The sequence below is a fragment of the Anastrepha ludens genome, chromosome 5 (genome assembly GCF_028408465.1).
Source record: "Anastrepha ludens isolate Willacy chromosome 5, idAnaLude1.1, whole genome shotgun sequence".
NCBI lineage: Eukaryota > Metazoa > Arthropoda > Insecta > Diptera > Tephritidae > Anastrepha > Anastrepha ludens.
In genome coordinates, this window is record NC_071501.1 from 24,896,732 (window position 1) to 24,917,197 (window position 20,466).

General features: G+C 34.2%; 1 protein-coding gene across 1 annotated transcript in view; it reads right to left on the reverse strand.

The window, feature by feature from the left end:
• Positions 1-1,968: 1,968 nt before the first annotated feature.
• Positions 1,969-20,466, reverse strand: part of LOC128862859 (diuretic hormone class 2) — an 82,976-nt gene continuing 64,478 nt past the window's right edge. The window contains exons 2-4 of the mRNA XM_054101641.1: positions 16,264-16,388; positions 13,423-13,533; positions 1,969-4,235 (exon numbers count right to left, since the gene is read on the reverse strand). Of these exons, the coding sequence (XP_053957616.1) occupies positions 4,100-4,235; positions 13,423-13,533; positions 16,264-16,361 (345 nt within the window). The 5' untranslated portion in view covers positions 16,362-16,388 and the 3' untranslated portion in view covers positions 1,969-4,099. The remainder of the gene's footprint in view (positions 4,236-13,422; positions 13,534-16,263; positions 16,389-20,466) is intronic.

Below are 20,466 nucleotides of genomic sequence, written 5' to 3' on the forward strand. Positions count from 1 at the left end.
GTTTTGGCAAATCTGCAAATATCCTCCAGTTTTAGAGAACGAATATTACTCATTCGCATGACATCGAAACCCAAAACTCGTAGCCTTGCTCTAGCAAATGCGGCATACTCACAGAGAAAATGCTCAGTGCTATCCGCCTCCTCCAAGCAAGACAGGCACATCGGTCAATAGTGGTCATATGCTGACCCCATGAGTTGTGTCCTGTAATAATACCGCCCATCAACCGAATGTCTTTCCTTCCAAGTTTTAGTAGAAAGTTTGACAGTTTTCTGTTCGGACTTGTCACAAAACACTTTGCAGTTCTGCAGCATTCTAGACCGGACCATCGCTCTTTATGTAAATTGCATACATAGTCGCTGATCCAATCCATGATTCCTGCGGAACTGATTCCGATTATTGGCTTTGGCCCTTGTGAGGGAACGGTTGGCCAATTCATCGGCAATTTAGTTTCCTCAAACACCGGAGTGTCCTTTAACCCATATAAGTACAAGCCTGTTCTGTCTTGCGACAGAATTAAGCTTCTTCTTGCATTCTTGAACAATCTTTGAGGTTTGCTTCGCTTTCTCCAGACCATCTCCGCCATCTCTCTGACTTTTCAAAGTACCCTTGCAGCGTAAAGTTATTAAAAAAATTGCTGTTCTTTTTGGATTGCGCAAAATTAATAATCGGAGTGTGTTTTTAATAATATTTTAACCAGAAATAATGGTTTGGAGTGATTGAAATCTTTATTATCACCCTTACGCGCTCCATTGCTTCTTTGTTTTTATACTGCAGCTGTTTAGTTCGCAAGTTTCAAATATGATTGACGTACGCCATTTATTGCCATTTCTAAAAATTATAAATCTTCCGATAGACTGATTAATTTTGCCCCCTGTGTTGATATTTATTAGTTATATTTGGTCGAGCTTCTCCTGCTCCTGGTGTGTTAATTGAGGGCCCTACGTATGTGGAAACCTTTCCATGTCAGAAATGCTCTCAAAGGTTTGCCCTTAATTAACGAATTGTGATGATAATTCATGCCGCAGTTAGTCTCGAACCCAATTGCGATAGCTCAACAAATGCTGCTGCGACCTTCTATGAGTTCGCCTTAATTTGACTCCATCAAGTTCACTGAGCGCCGAGTAGCGGTATCGAAATAAGACCAACCCTCTGTATTCTCTCAATCGTGAGAGCAACCGTTAAGACAATTTTTTCTTGTTGTTCAGTGCCTTTCTCTTTACCTCAACAGGTCTTAAATAAGTAATAATTCTCTACTTTTCTTGAATTTGGCAAATATTACGCTCTGTGTAATATAACTTCTGCAATATTGCAACAGATTATCACCTGAGTCTCAGCAACTGAGCACCAAATATGTAAGTAAAAGGGTCATAATAGTAGGTTCAGTGCTGCGTAGCTCGAACGGCCAATTTCCTTCTTCAATGTATTCATCGTATTCTTTTTCCACTATAACTCAACGATCGTTCGTCTCGAAGCTGCTCCTTATTTACCACTTTACTTTTTCGAGGAGGAAGGCTTTAGTAGAGCAACCACTTTAATACTTCAATACATGGCCGAATTATCTAAGGTCCCACTCACCTTTAAGAATGTTGTATAGAGTGTCCATTATTTTTTAATATGACTTTTATATAAAACAATGCCAAAGTATTAAAAAGAAAAACGTAAATGACCTCAAAAATTGCATTACCTTGGAGCCCCGACATGATTAATTCGATCCTGCTTGTAAACAGCAAAAAAAAAAATAATAATAATAATTGGCGCGCAACCTTCGGTTTGGTCTTGATGCTTTCCACAATTGGAGGGATCTACAGTTTTAAGTCGATTCCGAATGGCAGTGGTTTTTTATGAAGAAATCTTAGATTGCAGAAATACACACTCGGAGGAGCAACCGCTGCTGGAAAAAAACTTTTTCTATCATACATCATATTCCAATAAAATAAGTATAACACAATTTGCCACTAAGTTGTCTCTAAAGCATAACTTTGTTTTTATTTTTATGACTTCTCTTCAATTTTTGTTTATTTTGTTTTTGGAATTTTCAGATTGTAATGTTGTAAACGTCTAATTTTGTATATAGGTAGGTAATTTGTTAAACATTTACGGCATGGCATGTGAGATAATACAACACTTTTTTACGTGCTTATGTATGTACTAGTTATGTATGTGTATTTACAATTAACTGAGTAAGGGAATTTTTAGTGAGTGAGAAAAGGGACTTTAAATGTAAGCATTTAGCGGGTACTTAAAATCAGAGTGCAAGGGCAATTATTGCCTCTACTCTCTCTGCTCAGCTTAACAGCTCGTTTCCCTACATATCCAGTAGCTTTGGTGATCATTTAGTGTTACACTGTTTAGATGATTGGTGGTGCTTTTGGTGTTTTTTGTTGGCGTTTTGAGAATAGTAGGCATATGTATAGGATATTGGAAGCATGTTTGAGGGTGTCAAGGTGTATATATGTTACTTATCCATATATAAATTTGGAAATGTATTAATATGTTAAGTTTATGAAAGAACTTGAGAGAGTTGGAGGTTGAAGGTTATTTGTGTCCATACATGCATTTGGAAGTGTATTAATATGTTAAATTAGTATATGAGCTTGAGAGAATTGGAGGTTGGCAGTAAGTAAGAGAGGGAGCGAGCGAGGGAATGAGAAGATGATAGGCAATTAGAGGAGCGAAGATACATACATACATATGTGAAGTAGGAGATTTATGTAGGAAGTATGAGATTTATAGACGTAGCGGAGCACACAGGTTAACTTTGAAACTCATAACAAAAGTACCTTAAATACAAATATGCAGACATAAGCCAAGTATGCTTAGTATATATATGTATATATATTTATTTATTTGTAAATATTAAATAAATATTAATTTCGTATTTATTTCTACAAACATCTTTAATTTCAAATGCTTATACTCAGTACAATTTAATCATTTTACTTTTTTATAACTGTTCTATATATTTCGTCACTCATCACATATACATATATTAAATAAGTACGTACATATACATTCATATTTCGTTTTAATTTCAATTTTATTTTTCATAAAGTTTTTTTTCTTTATTTATGTAAAGTTATATGTGTGTGCATGCTAGTATGAGATATATTACAGTTAACATAATTAAGTAAAATTCCAAAATTTTCACTTTCTTTCGGGGGCCTCAAAGCATGTGAATGTGAATTTTTCTAGTTGTATGTTGGTGGTGGCTTTGGTGGCGTTGCCAATGGAGTTTTGTTTTGCTTGGTGTTGGTGTTGTTGTTGGTTGCTTCTTGTTGTTTGTTGCTTATAGCTGTGTGAGTTATGTAGTAGCGTTGGTGTATGCATGTTGTTTTTGTTGTTGTTGGCGCTTAACCTACATACCTACTTAAAGATTTTCTTTGTTTGCAATCATCAACTTCAGTTTAATTTGAATTTATTTTACAAGTGTTCTTCTTCTTCTTCTTTTTCTTACTCATTCCTCTGCGCTTGCGCTCTAATCGCGACTACTCCTTCTTAATTTTTAAAATTTTCTATGCATTTTAAGCATTTTTTTGTGCACATTTCCTTATAAATAGCTGGAAAAACAAAGCCAACATCGGAGTTCGTTTAACTTTTATTTAAAAACTTTTGGAGCAACAGTTTGTGAATATACTTATACATATATATATATATTTTTTCTGCTTATAAGTTTTGTGTTCAACACGCATAGTTTTCAATTAGTTTATTTAATTAAGTTTTTCTTTTGTTATAATAAATTGAAGTTAAATACTTTTCACATTTTTGCTTCGTTAATATATATTTATAAATATGTGTATGTAGTATAAATATACCTGTCTGTTGTGTGTACGTTGTAAAGAAATACATGTTTTTTTTATTTTTGTTTTTGTACTCAATACATATAGGCTAATGGAAAAATATTCACACCGTCGTACTTGAGGGTCCAACGGGTTCTGTAGCACATATGTTTCTATGTATGTATGCTGGATGTATGTATTTAATAATCAACAAATTCTTCTAGAGCTCTCTAATAAATCCGGGCGTAAATTCAAAAAATTGTCTAATCAGGAAATTGGTTGGCATCCAATCGCTGCTTATCGCTGGTCGATGTGTGAACACTTTAAGCCTCAGTTTCCGAACGTCGCCTCCTGCCTGGGCCGCCAGGGAAGTTGGCAGCGGCGAGGCCCATGCGATGTTTCGCCTCCTGTGTGCCCGAATAGCCACGCGCCAACCCAAAGTCCACAGTGCGCTTAGAGCTGTAGAGTAAAAATAAAGAAACAGAGAGAGGCAGAGTGAGTGAAAGAGTGAGTTGGACAGCAAGATTTAAAAACAAAAAAGACTTTCGGTACATTTTCTCATACAAAACAAATTATCTAGATGAAGGTGTATTTTATGAAGAGTTTTCCAATAAGAGGTGTTATTTGCACATTGAAAGAAAAATGCTCGTTTTTAATATGATCGGATGTTTATTTCATTATAAAGAGTAAAGTAAGCCGTTAATTGTGGAAAAGAACATCAGGCAAATGACCACCACGACCACGCTTACAGGACAATATCCTTTTCATGAAATTTTCCATAACCGAATTGCAAAGTGGCCGCCCTATGTCCTCGATAGCTTCACGAATTTCATCTTTGAGGTCTTGAATTGACTCTGGGCTGTTGGCGTAGACATTCTCTTTCACGTGGCCCCAAAGAAAAAAGTCACAAGGTGTTAAATCACAAGGTCTCGGTGGCCAATTGTGATCACCTCTTCGAGAGATAACACGGTCCGGAAACTTTTCCCGTAAAAGATCAATGGTTTCGTTGCTTGTGTGGCACGTAACGCCGTCTTGTTGAAAACAAACGTTGTCCACATCAATACCATCCAATTCCGGCCATAAAAAGTCGTTAATCATCTCTCGATAGTGCAATTCATTCACCTGTAACACCCGTTATTGGAAAACCATGTAGTAATAAGTGCAGTATTTATTGTAGCAGCCTTGGTAAATCCTGCCTAGGTCGATGTCGTGCTAACTTTTTCACACTTGCAACTTGGACGGTTTCGGATAAGATGTAAGGTCACATTACTCAAGACGCTGCGCATCAAATGGCACTTTTAAATAGGTAACAGGGTACTTAAACCTCAAAGCTCTTTTGATATTGATTTTTTACCGGAAAATTTTGTTTTGAAATTTAATAAAAAACGGCATACAATTTTGTCGTGGGAGTTTCACCATCTTTTCAGCTCTATTCTACGAGGGCGATTCAATAAGTGCCCGTGTTTGATGGCAAAGGGCTTTCCTGAGGAAAATTGGTGTTAGCGCCGTTTGCTGCCATCTATCAAACGCCGGCAAAACAAAATTCAGACTGATTGATAGGTTAGTTTGGATTTGGCAGCTATTCGAGTAAGCCGTGTTTCATGATTTTCGTTAAGATGGAAAAAGAGCAGTAACTGTTCGGCAATTCGCTTTTTGCTTTTAGGTGGAAAAAAATGCGAGGAGATAAAAGCAAAGTTCGATGCTGTCTATGGGGACGCTTCGCCATCTATGACCACAGTTAGATATTGGTGCAACGAATTTAAACGCCGGCGATCATAGATCGCGACGAGCACTACGCTCGGCGGACGTGGTTACCGAGGAAATCATTCAAAAAAATCCACAACAACATTCTCACTGATCGACATACGAAAGTGCGCGAAGTAACAGAGGCCATAGGTGATAAGTTGGCGATAAGCCCGATGGGTGCCGCAATCGCTCACAAGCAACAACAAGTGGATGCGGCTGTTAACGTCGAAACAGCGTTTGGAGCAATTTAAGCGAGATCCGAAGGAATTTTTGCGTCATCATATTACGCAAACTAGGCAACAATCAAAACAATGGATTTCTCCCGGCGACTGGAAAGGTCATGACGACAATTTTTTGGGATGCGAACGGCGTCATCCTCATGCATTTTTTAGAGATTTAAAGAAGAACGATCACTGGACAATTTTTTTTTTCCTTGTTGACTCCACTCGGGAGCATAGGACCTCGACAAGGCTCAGTCTTGCGTTGGTTTCGTTAATCTATTTGTTTTCTGACAGGGTAGGTGATTAGCCTGCCGCTACCAGTCCTAAGTAGTGGGAATGCCCTCCTGTCGTTGCTTAGGAATAACGCCTTCTTACTGCTTGAAGCGCCATCTGTGTGTCAAATGTTTCTGGCAGAAGGATCACACAGATTGTTGAGGACTTCGCTAAATTTGGTGTGTCTGCGCTATTACCGCGATTGCCCGCTTTCCTCTTGCTGGCGGCACTGATGCAATGTGTAACTGTGTCTTTTTCTTTGATTTTTGCTTGTTTTAGCAGCCACATTGCAAGTAATGCGCTGACTTTTTGTGCGGGAGTAAGGATTGGAAGGTAAAGTAAGGTTGTTGGGTTTGAGGAATTATTATTATTTTTTTTTTATAGCAACTAGGAAAGTAGGTAAGTTTGGAAAAGTGCGAGGACCGTACTTTACGTGAGATTCGAACCCACAACCTCTGGGATGGCAGGCTAGTGCACTTACGCTAGACTACCGAGGCCGCTGGATAATACTACAGTGAATTATTAGACCGCATTCACAAAAAATTGAAGGAGTCACGGCTGCATTTGGCGAAAAAGAAAGATGCTGTTTCACCACAATAACGCACCAGCTCATTCAGCTGAAGTTGTCGCTCCGTGCGACTTTTTCTTCTTCCCTAATATGAAGAAATGTCTCGCGGGAAATAAGTTTAGTTCAAACGAGGAAGTCATCGCCGAAACTGAGGCGAATTTTGGAGACTTTGACAAATTCTATTTTTTGGAGAGGTTAAAAAAATGGCCGTAGCCTTGGAAGAAGTGCATCTCTCTAAAAGTGGACTATGTTGAAGGAAAAAAAATTTAAATGGTGTCTTCATTCTACCACGGGTACTTATTGAACCCCCCTCGTATTAAAATTATGTTCGCAAGTGCATTTTTACGGCAGTGGGAAACAACATCAAGTGTGGGACTACACCAAGATGCACACCAAAAATAGGAAACGAAAGCCCAGCCAAACACTCAATAAAATGTGTAGCGATGCGTATCGTAGCAAAATCTTCAAACGCTTTCTTCTCAAAATTATATTCTGCAAGTCGGCCGAACTCATAACTCGAACAAATATTCACCGGTTGGCTTAAAATCTTAGCCATATTTCATTTGGAGTTACTTGTAGAGGTGGAGATTTAAATTCCTTTTGGACAGTGGGTCGAAGCAAGGAGCTGCATCAGCTCTCTCAATGCTGCAAGTATTGTAATTCAGAATATAAATATATTCCTCCTTTCTGAGGGTGGACTACTGGCTGAACGTGTGAATCGTCATTCATACCATCCACCAAATAAAGAAACAAAAAGCCTCGGATGGTGACCTTTTCAAAGGTTGATGACCACTCCATCAAAATATATAGTTTACACCGTTGATTAATTTTCACCTTCTTCCTAATCCGTCTATTAAAAGTCTATTGAAAGTTACTGCGTATGAGAAGGATTGATAAACTCTAAATGAGCTCTTAACTAAATGTGTCCTTTTGCGTATATGAAAAACAGTAGGGCCCTATTAACTGACCACCCACAAAACAGCTCACATTGCAGTATCCACTTCCCTTCCTTCGAGGCCATTCACCTGCTCAAAATTGAAAGTGTAATCTAATGGATTCAAGCTACATTATTTACACACTCAATTTAGTTAATATCCGTTTAAGTCACAGAGGTAATGCCTTGAAATTGATAAGCTACTTTAGGCATAGATGTGAATGTGTGATTTTGTGGTTAAAACAACCCTGCAGTGAAAGGCCAAACTATTCGGCAAAATTGTCTAACTCTTGAACTGGCATTTAATAGAAGATATCAGACTAGTTCGAGATTGACCTGAATTGTACCAGTTGCAAAGTGACTAATTAGAGTTGTAAGCAAAACAAAATGTTATTGTATTAAACATGAAAAGCATGAACGCAATGAGGATCAGATGAGTTATAATTATTTTTTTTCTTTTCTAGGTCACACCTATTTAAAATGATGCCTGAAATTAGACTAAATTTTGAAAAACGTAGTTTTTTTGAAGTAATAAAAGTAGGGGTATCTAATATATTTTTGCGATTTTTATGATATCTGGATTTTCGGTTATTATAATCACATGGTGCTGAAGTCTGCCGGGATTTAGTTATTCATTATTTTGCAAAACCTAACTCGATAAAATTACGTAAGTATTGTTTGAAAAGCTTCCGTATAAAAAAATAATACATAAATGGGTTTTAAATATATAAAATTTTTAGGAAAGAAATTTGGTATGCAGTTTTATAGCTCATTCACGTTTTCAAAAACGTGAAGAAAATGCGCAATATCGCCAAGGGGGAAAAATTATAACAAATCAACGGGATTTTAATAAGCAATTTATATAGTTTTTAAGCAAATAATTTTAAGTTATATGTTTATTAAGCTATAAAAGTGCATACAAAAAATTATTCTAGAAACTCTAATTGAAAAGGGATGGTTTGTAGAATTTTTCTAGTTTCTTTCGAAAATTTTATGGTTTTCATGGCTTGTTGGCAAATAATTCCGAAATATTCTGGACTGGAATCCACGAATATCGGGCCTGACTTCCCTATTGAGAACATTAGAGGGAGATTTTAGGGTGATCCATCTACAAGACTCCCCATATTCACATCAAGGATAAATTTTAAGTCGACGGAGCTATACAAAATGTCCACAAAACACGTTTTGGAAGACTACGGATTATAACAAGTGCCACCAAAGAAAAATAACTTTTGCAAACTTATCGCGAAACTTTAAGACAATCTGCTAAGCCCGTAGCGCGTGAGATCATCATCATCATTCACAGCATTACAACGCGGGGTGTGTTAAAGCTTCCTTCACAAAACTCCTCCAAAGTGTTCTATCGCTTGTTTTTCCTTCGTAATTGCGAATTCCCATTGCTGTGAGATCGCTTCCTACTGCGTCTATCCATCGGTTTCTCGGTCTTCCCTTTGCCTTTGCACCAATTATCTTTCCAGTCATGGCTTTCCTTACAGCGGATTCAGCAGGTATACGGAGCACGTGACCTAGCCACCGCATACGCTGCGCCTTTACAAAACGCATAGCTGTCTCGTCTTGGATAAGTTCGTTCAATTCCGATTTGTACCTAATTCTGTAGCTGCCATCTTCATTTTTAATGGGTCCGAACACTTTCCTTAAAATTTTCCTTTCGAAGTTAGTAATAAGCGCACTGTCATTAATTTTCATAGTCCACACCTCGCAACCATATGTCAAAATTGGTTGTATAAGAGTTTCATATATGGTCAGCTTCGTAGATCTAGATAAAAGACGAGACCTGAACAAACTAAGGTGTGAATAGTGTGCTCTATTGGCGGCGTTGACGCGATCTTTGATTGCGGGTGTTGAGTTACCGCTACAAGTGAACATAACACCTAGATATTTAAATTGTTGCACCGCTTCAAAAGTATATGCACCTACATGAAGATTGTATGCATTTGTGTGCCGTCTTGATTTCAGCATGTATTTCGTTTTACACTCGTTAACGAAGAGGCCAATATCGTTGGCAATTTTGTCAATTTTTAAAAAGGTTTCATTTAAGGCGTAGAAAGAATGGCGATATCGTCTGCATAGGCACATATTTGCGTTGTTTTAATTAGTAATGTACCACCTTTTTGACCTCTTTTAAAACAAAATGCAGCATCAAATTGAATATGGCAAAGGATAGTGCATCACCTTGTTTGACACCAGATTCAATTGCGAATGACTCTGTGAGCTTCGCTTGGATGATTACTTTTGCTTTTGTATCCGTGAGCGTAACGATGATTATCCTTGTAAGTTTTGCTGGAATTCCTAGGTTAAGCAGTACGTAAAAAATTGTGTCTCTCCTGACGCTATCAAACGCTTGTTTGAAATCTATAAAAAGGAAGAGAATATTCTTTTCATATTCGTGGTGTTTTTTAAAGATTTGACTGAGGACAAAGCACTGGTCGATTGTGGATTTTCCCTTGCGGAATCCACATTGATAGTCTTCAACATTGGTATCTGCTTATTCATTGATACGATGATAGAGGACATTTGTAAAAATTTTATAAGCAGAGTTAAGCAGTGAAATACCACGATAATTTTCACATACTCTCTTGTCTCCTTTTTTGTACACTGGGAAGATTAGCGCGTGAGATAGGTATTTCAAAATGGATTGAAATAAATTCAACAATTTTTTTGGAAATAAAATAATATTTTTTATTCAAAATCTTAGTAAGCTTGAGTATGTATAATAAGAAGTAAATTGAAAAAGTAAAAAACAAATATCTAATAATACAAATTTTTCGATTTATTCAATGTTTAAAATTTTGGTAGAGAGTTTTTGAAGTAAAATAGTTTCTTTTTAACATTTCAATCTTTTCTACAAAAAATTGTTGAGCATAAAAAAATGTTTGCGAAAAAAAATATTATTAGTAGGATTGAGTAAAATAAGAAATAAATTGAAAAAAAAAAAAAATAAATGTGAGATTTATTTAATATTGAAATTTTTTTGTATAGAGTGTTTAAAGTGAACTGCTTCTATTTCTTTTAAACATTTAAAATGTATTTTATTAATTTTTAGATACATTTTTTTTTACTTAGAAAAAAATAGAAATTTGTATATGCTTGAGTATAATCATTTTTAAGTATAACATAACAAAAAATAGCAAATAATTGTAAGATTTATTCAGTACTGAACATTTTGCTTTAAAGTTTTTAAAGTGAAATAGATTTTTTGTATCATTTAAATGTTTTTTAGAAAGAATTTTGGGCGAAAAAAAATCATTATTTGCGAGCAAAATAAGAAGTAAACTCAAAAAATTTTTTTTTTATTTAAAAATTAGAAAAAATGTATATGCTTGAGTATAATAACTTTTAATTTTTAAGTATAAAATGTTCATTGAAAAGAAAAAAACATTTGCCAAAAAATGGCCCTCATATTAAAAATTTTAAGGCGAAAAAATCAAAAAATAAAGTTTTTGGGAAAAAATAACATTTTTTGTGAAAAATTGTGTAGGTTTGAATTTCATAAGAAGTAAACTGAAAAAAATAAAAAGACAAAATTAATAACTATGGGACTTACACAGTACTGAAGGTTTTGCTTCTTTTAAGATTTAAATTTTTTTTTCAAATTTACTTTTTAGAAAAAAAAACAAAATTGAAAAAAAAACATTTGCTAAAAATTTGTGTATGCTTGAGTATAATAAGAAGTATTTTGAAAATATTTTGTAAAAATAAAAAATCTGAGATTTATTCTATATTAAAAATTTGATTATTAAGTTTTTTCTAAAATGAAATGACTTCGGTTCTTTTTAATATACATTTTTTTTTTTAATTTTTGGTATAAAATATTTTTTATTGTAATTTTTAAAAACTAATTGTAGAGAAACCATTTTTAGTATAAAATATATACTGAAAAAAATGCCGGAGAAGAAAATAACAGTAAAATGCAATTTCGGAGAATTTTTTTTACAATTTTTTGTTAAATTTTTCGAAAAACACTACTCGAATTTTCGTTTTATTAATATTTAGTTACATTTATTAATAGCGGAGCCTATACCCAGCAATCCTTGCAAGTTTCCTAATAGCACTCCCTTAACTTTTCCATTTATATTCAAATACGTACAGCGAATCAGCATAAAATAATATAGACCTGCTTATTAATGCAGACCGATAGGCAAACCATCATAATATACGAGCACGTATGTCTATCAAAAATTACAAAAAAATACTGTTTTTAACAAAAAAAAATTACTATTTTTTCCCGAAAAAACATTGGTAAAATTTATGTTTTTTTATATAGTGACAGTCAAGCTGCTCTGAAAGCCCTTCCTAACCCACGCTGCTCTTCGAAGTTAGTCGGTGAATGTAAGATAAAATGATAAAATTGAACAGTGTTGCAAAACACAACGAAGTTAGTCTTATTTGGGTGCCTGGACATTACGGTATTGCTGATAAATTGGCAAATGAAGGCTCTGCAAGTATGCAACTAGGCCCTGAACCCTTTCTAGGTGTCAATTCCGCATCGATTCAACCAAGGATTGACGACTTCATGAGGTCTATCCATAGAGGACGTTGGTCTGAGTTGAACTCGTGCAGAGTAGCCAAGTGTTTTGTGAAAGAACCAATCAGAACAATTGCGATCTGTCCCTGTCTGCAGAAAGGACCTGAGAGTACTGGTGGGTGTAATCACAGGGCACAACGTCTATAGTCAGTATATGACTGCCATGGGGGTCGTCGACAGCCCGACATGACTATCCTGTCTTGAGGATGACGACACTGCAGACCATTTTCTCTGTAGCTGTCCGGCGTTTTCCAGAATAAGACTTAGGATATTGGGTTGCGATACACTGAGTATGGTTAAAGTTCATTCTCGTGCCCTTCGGGACCATTATTTAATCATTAATTAACCGGATTCATCAATGAATCCAAGAGATTTGGGGAAGAGTTATCTGAAACTAATTTTTCCGTCTTACCACCCACATTTTATCTTTCCTATCTCTCTATTCTTTCTACTGAAATCTAACTGGGAGTAGTACAATGACTAGTGTTGGACTTGTCCAACCCTCCTCAAATCTAATCTATTCTATATTTTATCCTAAAAAATTTCCAAAAAAAATAAAAATAATAATTGTTTAGTAATAAGGTTTCATCAGAAATATTTGTGAAAAAAATTATAAAAATGTTAAAAACAACCGAAACAAACTCTACTAAAAAGCATTGAATAAATCTTAAACTAACTAAATTTTTTTCTTTTCTAATTTTTTCATTTTATTTCTTACTGTATTCAATATTTTTTGCTATGACAATGTCCAAAATACTTGGATCACAAGACATAGAATCGCTCATTTGTCTCTTTCAGACTGTACTTCTGACCTGTAATTCATATATATTGGGTTTTTTTAGTCATGCACATGTTTATAATAATTTTTTTGGCCATTTTTGTACGAGAATAATGAAACAGTTCATAGAACATCGCTATGTTATAAAAAGCAGCTGCTGGCATTGAAAAAATATAGCAGGCTTATTATATACTCTAGCTGCAAATCTCACTGGTTTGTAGAGTAGTTCAGAACTAGTAGATTTGACTACACTAATAATACCCTAACCTGCTGCTGTTTCCACCTGCTTTAGGTCAAAGCCATTAATTTACGAGCCCATTTAAGACTTTTAACGGATTTGTTTGCACTCGGTCGGCTATGAATTAAGAAGATATTCGTATGTATTGTGTGTATGTGAATGTATGTATATATGTAAAATGCAGACAAACCATAAAATTGAATACACACTTTACGCCTGTACGTTTATTGAGTCATTTAAATTAAGCAACTGAGTAAGTCAAACACCAGCCAACACCATCTCTTTACGAAAATTTCCTACCCATACTTAAATTATTATTACTGAAAGTTTTTAGTTACTCACTTTTCCAGATCGTTGCGTGCTCTCATAATAGTTTGTCCAAAACGGGCCATCAATTCCATTAAAATGTCATCGGGCACTTCCTCCAGCTCGTTGTAGTAGCCATTGTTCTGACTGTATGCGGTTGTGTGTGTGTGTATATATGTGTGCGTGCGTGCGTGCATGTGTGTGATTTGTGTCGGCATAAGGATTTATGTTTGCATTATTTTGCGTAGTGTTTCGTTGTTAAGTGTATTGGAAAATAAGAAAATCTCATATTAGCTTCTTAAGCTCGTATTTATGTATTTATAGCTTGTCATTTCTGCTTTTGCTTGTACTAAAATATTAAATATAATGCGTTTTTAAATGCTAAGCTTCTCGTTCAGCGCAATAAAACTGTTAATCCAAGGAATATGGAAAAAGAAGATAGAAAGCAAGAACGCAAAAATCCAATAACTGTCTCTGAAGTGGAATAAATGTTAGGCCTCTGCGATGCGCCAATCGTTAGCAAGTGGCAAATAGATGATGCAACTTGGTTTAATAAATATTTGTTGGTAGCGCTAGATAAAATTACTTATAGCAGTTAAGAGATTAGGGGTAGTCAGAATTTTAAAAATTTTTATTTTGCATTTTTTTTTTTAAATATAATCTATCTTAAAAATATTGTGTGAAAATTTGAAGTGAATCCGACCAATACTTTTCGAGTTGTTCAACAATTAACAAAGGGCGCTTTGGCGCTTCAAAGCGGATAGCAAAATTTGCGTTTTTCTCAAAACTATGTTTTTTGAACTGGGATCACAGTAGCTTAAAAACCTTTTGGTAGATTTCAATAAAATGTATATTGCTTTTGAAAAACATAAAAAACCAGGCATCGAGGGTTTTTTTTAATTTCGATTTTTTTTAACAATTAATTGTCAATTTTTTTCCCGAAAATCTGAAAATTATTTCCTGAGGCCGCCATATTGTTAATTTTGAAACAAAAATTAAACTAATTTCTCTTGCCCGATTGATTTTAGATGAATCTTCAAGGACTTGTGATGATCACCGCAAGGGACTTCTGGAGAAACGGGCTTCACACAAACCGCGATAACTTTTATTTACAATTACTAATTTTTTTTTTTTTTTTTGAAATTTTGCTAAATTCAAGTCGAAACATGATGTTTATTTTTGTAAAATAAAGCAATTGACTAGCAAAAAAAAAGTATTGAAAATTATAATTTTTTCAGGCCTCTGACTAAAATAAATGTCATGGATGGGTCTACACACAAATATCGGTCAGTCCCTAAGTTCGTGCGTATTTTACCCATAATTTCACTTTTGTACGAATTTGGCATACAAATTCGCGGAATATAACGGAACTATTTATTTATATTTTCTTTGATATATTGTGCATTCAACAAGTGATTTTAATCGCGGATAGCAGCACGTGTTGTTAAAAAATAAAATGGAATATTCCTCATATTTTGTATTTTTTTTTTATAAAAGTCGTAAAAATGCAACAACTGCTGCTGCAGGAATAAAAACTATTCACGGAGAGGATACCGTGAGTGTAAGGACTGTGCAAAAGTGGTTTTCAAAATTCCGAAGTGGTAACTGCGACGTGGAGGATGCCACGCGCGCTGGTCGCCCTGAAGTCTTTAACTCCGACGTCTTGCTTGAACTCGTGGAAGCTGAGCCAAATTTGACAGTCGATATGATAGCTCAGAGGTTAAATTCATCGCATGGAACAGTTCACAGACACCTGGTTCAGTTGGAAACGGTTTCAAAGCTGGGAAAATGGGTTCCGCATAGACTTTCCGTCGCCAACCTTCAGCAGAGAGTGAATGTGTGTTCTCAGCTGCTGCAACGGCTTGAAAATGAAAGTTTTTTGAGTCGTATCGTTAGTGGTGATGAAAAATGGGTCTTTTACAATAATCCTGTTCGCAAACGCCAATGGTTAGATAAAGATGAAACACCAGAACCGACCCCTAGAGATGGCCTTCACCCCAAGAAGATTCTCCTGTCTATTTGGTGGGATGTAGCCGGTATTGTTTGTTATGAACTTCTGGAACCAAACCAGACGATAACTGCTGATTATTATTCCCATCAGCTATCAAACCTGAATGAGGCACTTAAAAAAAATCGACCGTCTTTAGTGAAAAGACGCAAAGTTTTGTTTCACCACGACAACGCAAAACCTCATACCGCAGGGCAAACATTAGGCAAGCTGAACGAGATCGGATGGGAGCTAATGCCGCATCCACCATACTCTCCGGATATTGCACCTTGTGATTATCACCTTTCCCGTGGACTTCAATCTCATATGAGTAACAAGAACTACTCCTCAAAAGAAGCTATAAAAAGGGATATCGAAGCGTATTTTAGTTCCAAGGACAACAAATTTTTTGAGCAGGGAATTAAAAATTTGCCTAAACATTGGGAAGACATTGTAAATAATGAAGGAAAATATATTATGGATTAATAAATACTTTAAACATCTTTTTTATTAATTCTAAAACCACCTTTCAAAAACGCACGAACTTATGGACTGACCTGATAATAACGATTGCCGAATCAATTAGAATTTCCCTTGCTTTATTTAAATTTAAAATCCGATAAGTCTAATTGATCACCCTTTATAATGGCATACTTGAGGCTTTAAAATAAAAAAGAGAATTACGTTAATTCCACACTCACACTTTTTATTCCATTTCGAATAGCACTTATTATAAAATGCTATATTTTCATTTAATCGCTTAAAAATCCTGCGTAATCCACGCATTCGCGTAACAAAATGCATTATAAATAATGTCATAGTAAACATAAGTATGTACTGGTATGATATGTGTATAGTTCATAAGAAAAGATCTCTTGCATAGCTACAACTACCTGGGAAATGGCGCTGCTTCCGACGTCGACAGGCACACCGCCAAACAAGCAGCGGCAAAGGCCAAAGTACAACAGAATACCTTATTTGACATCATTGCGAATTTTGCTTAGAAGGCTTGGAGCTGCAAAGAAGAAAAGAACAAAAACCATTTATGTAAATTTGGTTATTAAATAGCTTTTATGGTTAATCAGCAAGCTGAAACGAGCCAAAAATTGCTACCTAAGAAACTCTTTCGACGCAACAAAAATATGTAGGAAAATACTTGTAAAAATCTATACACCTTCTAGCGTTTCACTTCATACTCTAATATTATATAATATATTTGCACTCTCACATAAGAGAGTGAGTGTACTTGTATATGTATTTGCGTATGCGTTCCCTTGTGCAACTTCTTAGAAGTCGCTGGCAGCGTTTTCTGCACATTATAATTCAATCAAGGTAAAGCAATCAAAATAAATAAATCTAGCAGACACCTATTAATTCAAGGGGGGAACAAAATGTCTGCAGGTGGGGGCCGCATAACCAATCAAAACATGCAGGTAATACTTAATTTCGAGCAATCAATAAATTATCGTACTTATTTATGTGTGTGTGCGATGTGAATATTGTCGATGATATGTGATGTGCTGAGCTAAGCCATGATGTGTAAAAAATCACTCGTGAGTGAATGTTACATTGCATGAGCAGCACAACTACGAGTGTACATACGAAATGTGTGTTTCACAACGATAATGCTAATACTCGTGCGCTAATTGAAGTTACGCCTTTGTGACCCCATTTATTTTATTTTTATTAAAATTATTACGAGTATTGAACATTTTTTAATTTTTTTTTATTATTATCAAAAATAAAAATTTTCAGCGCTTAATTTTTTATTATAAATTTAGTGTATGCAATGAACTGAAGTCCCTTTTCGAAGACATTACAAGATGCCTTCCGTCATGGACAGCTTGAGTGTTTCGTGTTTATTTCGGTAAGCTAAGCTAAATTTCGATGGCCGAAGCTGCTTGTACTCTATTATAGACATTAAGCTTTGTCTTTTATACTTTGTTTAATAACGAATAAAATTTCATTCAAAAACACTCCGAATCGCCATATGCAGTGCATTAAAATATTGGACCCCGTGTTGGACAAAAATTAACTTTTCATAGGAGGAAGGTTCAATTATTTTTTTAATATACGTTTTTAAAAAACGGCAAGAGAAACGAAGATAAACAGTAAAAACAAACTGTCTTCGAAAGAGCATCTCTCAAAAATTACTGCACCAATTTTAACATTTCTTACACCATTGGAAAGTCTAGGTGTCGTAAATGATTTTGAGTGTAGCCCTTATTTTAGTAGCATATTGCCACCTGTTAGTTTTTAACGAAATTTTCAGTATTAAAAAAATTACATGAGAATACATAAATATGAAAACAAGTTGAAAAGTGTTTAGAAAAGCTTTAGTGAAAAATATTTTTAGCTGGTGTTGCCACATGATTTTAATTGCAAAAAGAGGAACATTTTATTAGAAATCCAAATATGAAAACAAGTTGAAAGGAGGCATTAAAAAATTTTTTTAGTTGGCGCTGCCACATAATTTTAATTGCAAAAAAACAACACATTTAATTCTAATACCAAAATATGAATGCCAAATGAAAGGAATTTAAAAAGATGTTAGTACAAAATATTTTTGGCTGGTGTTGCCACATGAAAAATTAAATCATTTCATTTTAATACCCAAATATGAAAACAAGTTAAAAGGAGTTAAAAAAAACGTTAATGAAAAATATTTTTAGCCGGTGTTGCCACATGATTTTAATTGTACAAAGATACATGTTTCATTTTAATACCAAAATTTGAATACAATATGAAAGGAGTTTTAAAAAGCATTCATAAAAAATATTTTAAGCTGGTGTTGCCATATGATTTTAATTGTGAAAAGAGACATATTTTATTAGAATACCAAAATATGAATATAAAATGACAGGAGTTTTAAAAAGCATTTATAAAAAAATATTTTTTGCTGGTTTTGCCATGTGATTTTAATTGTAAAAAGATACATGTTTGATTTTAATACCAAAATTGGAATATAAGATGAAAGAAGTTTAAAAATGCGTCAATACAAAATATTTTCAGCTTGTGTTGCCACACTGTTTTAATTGCAAAAAGAAGCAAATTTTGAATACTAAAATATGAAAGCAAGCTGAAAGGAGCTTAAAAAAGATTTAATGATAAAAAAATTGTAACATGAATTTAATTCCAAAAATAGACTTATTTCATTTGAATACCAAAATAAGTATACAGGATGAAAGAAGTTGTCTTGCCACATGATTTTAATTGCAAAAAGAGCACCTTTCATTTTAATACCAAAATTTTAATACAAGATGAAAGGAGTTTTAAAAAGCATTTAAAAAAAAATATATTATTTTTTGCTGGTGTTGCGACGTGATATTAATTTTAAAAAGATACATGTTTCATTTCAATACCAAAATTTGAATATAACATCAAAGGAGTTTTAAAAAGCTTTCATAAAAAATATTTCTAGGTGGTGTTGCCATATGATTTTAATTGTAAAAAGAGACATATTTCAGGTTAATACCAAAATATGAATATAAAATGAAAGGGTTTATAAAAAAGTATTTTTTTCTGGTGTTGCCATATGATTTTAATTGTAAAAAAAACACACATACGTATTTGATTTTAATACCAAAATATGAATATAAGAAGAATGGAGTTTAAAAAAGCGTCAATAAAAAATAGTTTTCATTGGTATTGCCATATGATTTTAATTGTAAAAAGAGACACATTTCATTTTCATATCAAAATATGAAAACAAGATGAAAGGAGTTTAAAGAAGACGTTAATACAAAATATTTTTAGCTGGTGCTGCCGCATAATTTTGATTGCAAAAATATACACATTTCATTTTAATACCAAAATTTGAATACAAGATGAAAGGAGCATTTATAAAAAAATATTTTTAGCTGATGTTGCCACGTGATTTTAGTTGTAAAAAAGAAACAGTTCATTTTAATACCAAAATATGATTATAAGATGAATGGAGTTTCAAAAAGCGTCAATAAAAAATATTTTTCATTGGTGTTGCCACTTAAATTTTGAAATTCAAATCGGTTACGAATATTTATTAATTTTAAAATAATACATAAAAATATATAAATTAAAATACAGCTTTACTTCAATCATATTTTTGAATAGTGTTGCCATCTAATTTTGAAGATAGAACTTTTAATTAGTTTGAGTAAATAATTAGTAGTGTAAATAGACACCAGGCCCATTGTGATAACACTGTTTGCTCAAACAATCTTCTTTCAAAGATCACGTAGGAGTTTTTCATCTACGGTGATCTATATTATGTATTATATTTTAACCCTCTAACTGCCCTTTTAATTAACTTCCCCGTAAGCTCTTTAAAAATTATTAAAAACCGCGCCCCTCAGCTGACAATGGAAAGCCTGCAAGTGTATTTCTGCCATGAAAAAGCTTTTCATTAGAAACCATTTGTCGATCAGAGGCGAATTGAAACTGTAGGTTCCTACATTTGTGGAGCAACATTAAAGCGGAGGTGGAGGTCAACCAAACAGCCAACAAAAGATGTAAGCGCCAATTATATACAAAATTATTATTATTAGAAGGTCATTACGCACTGCGACCAGAGCTGATCTATTGTGAAAATATATATATATATATAAGTTCTTTAAAAATGTGTAAAAAGAATGCGCCTGTAGTGTTAGAGGATTAAAATGTTCTCTCGAAAAATTTGTCATTAAATTTTATTATTTGTCTTTGAAGTTAGAAATGATCTTTCAGCTCGTTGTATATCTCAAAGAAACTAAATGCCTTTTTGTTAAAAAATTTGTGCAATGAACACAGTGAGCTTTAAATTCCATATCTGCAGATGGTAAGCCACTCGTCGGCACACTCAACTGCTGACAGCCAAAAGCCCACAACTACAATGCATTACAACATTACTAATCCTAAAACACAAAAATATTTTCGCATGAAATTATATATTCTGCTTCACACATTTTAGTGCAAATATTTTCACATACCCAAATTCCCCATCAAATGAATGTACAAATTTTGATAAACTATCGAACACATTTTCATGCTTTGCTGTTGCTTTTTCTATTGCTATTGCAAATGTTGAATATCTCACTCAGCAGCACAATCAGCAATGCTACCCAGAGAATATGTTT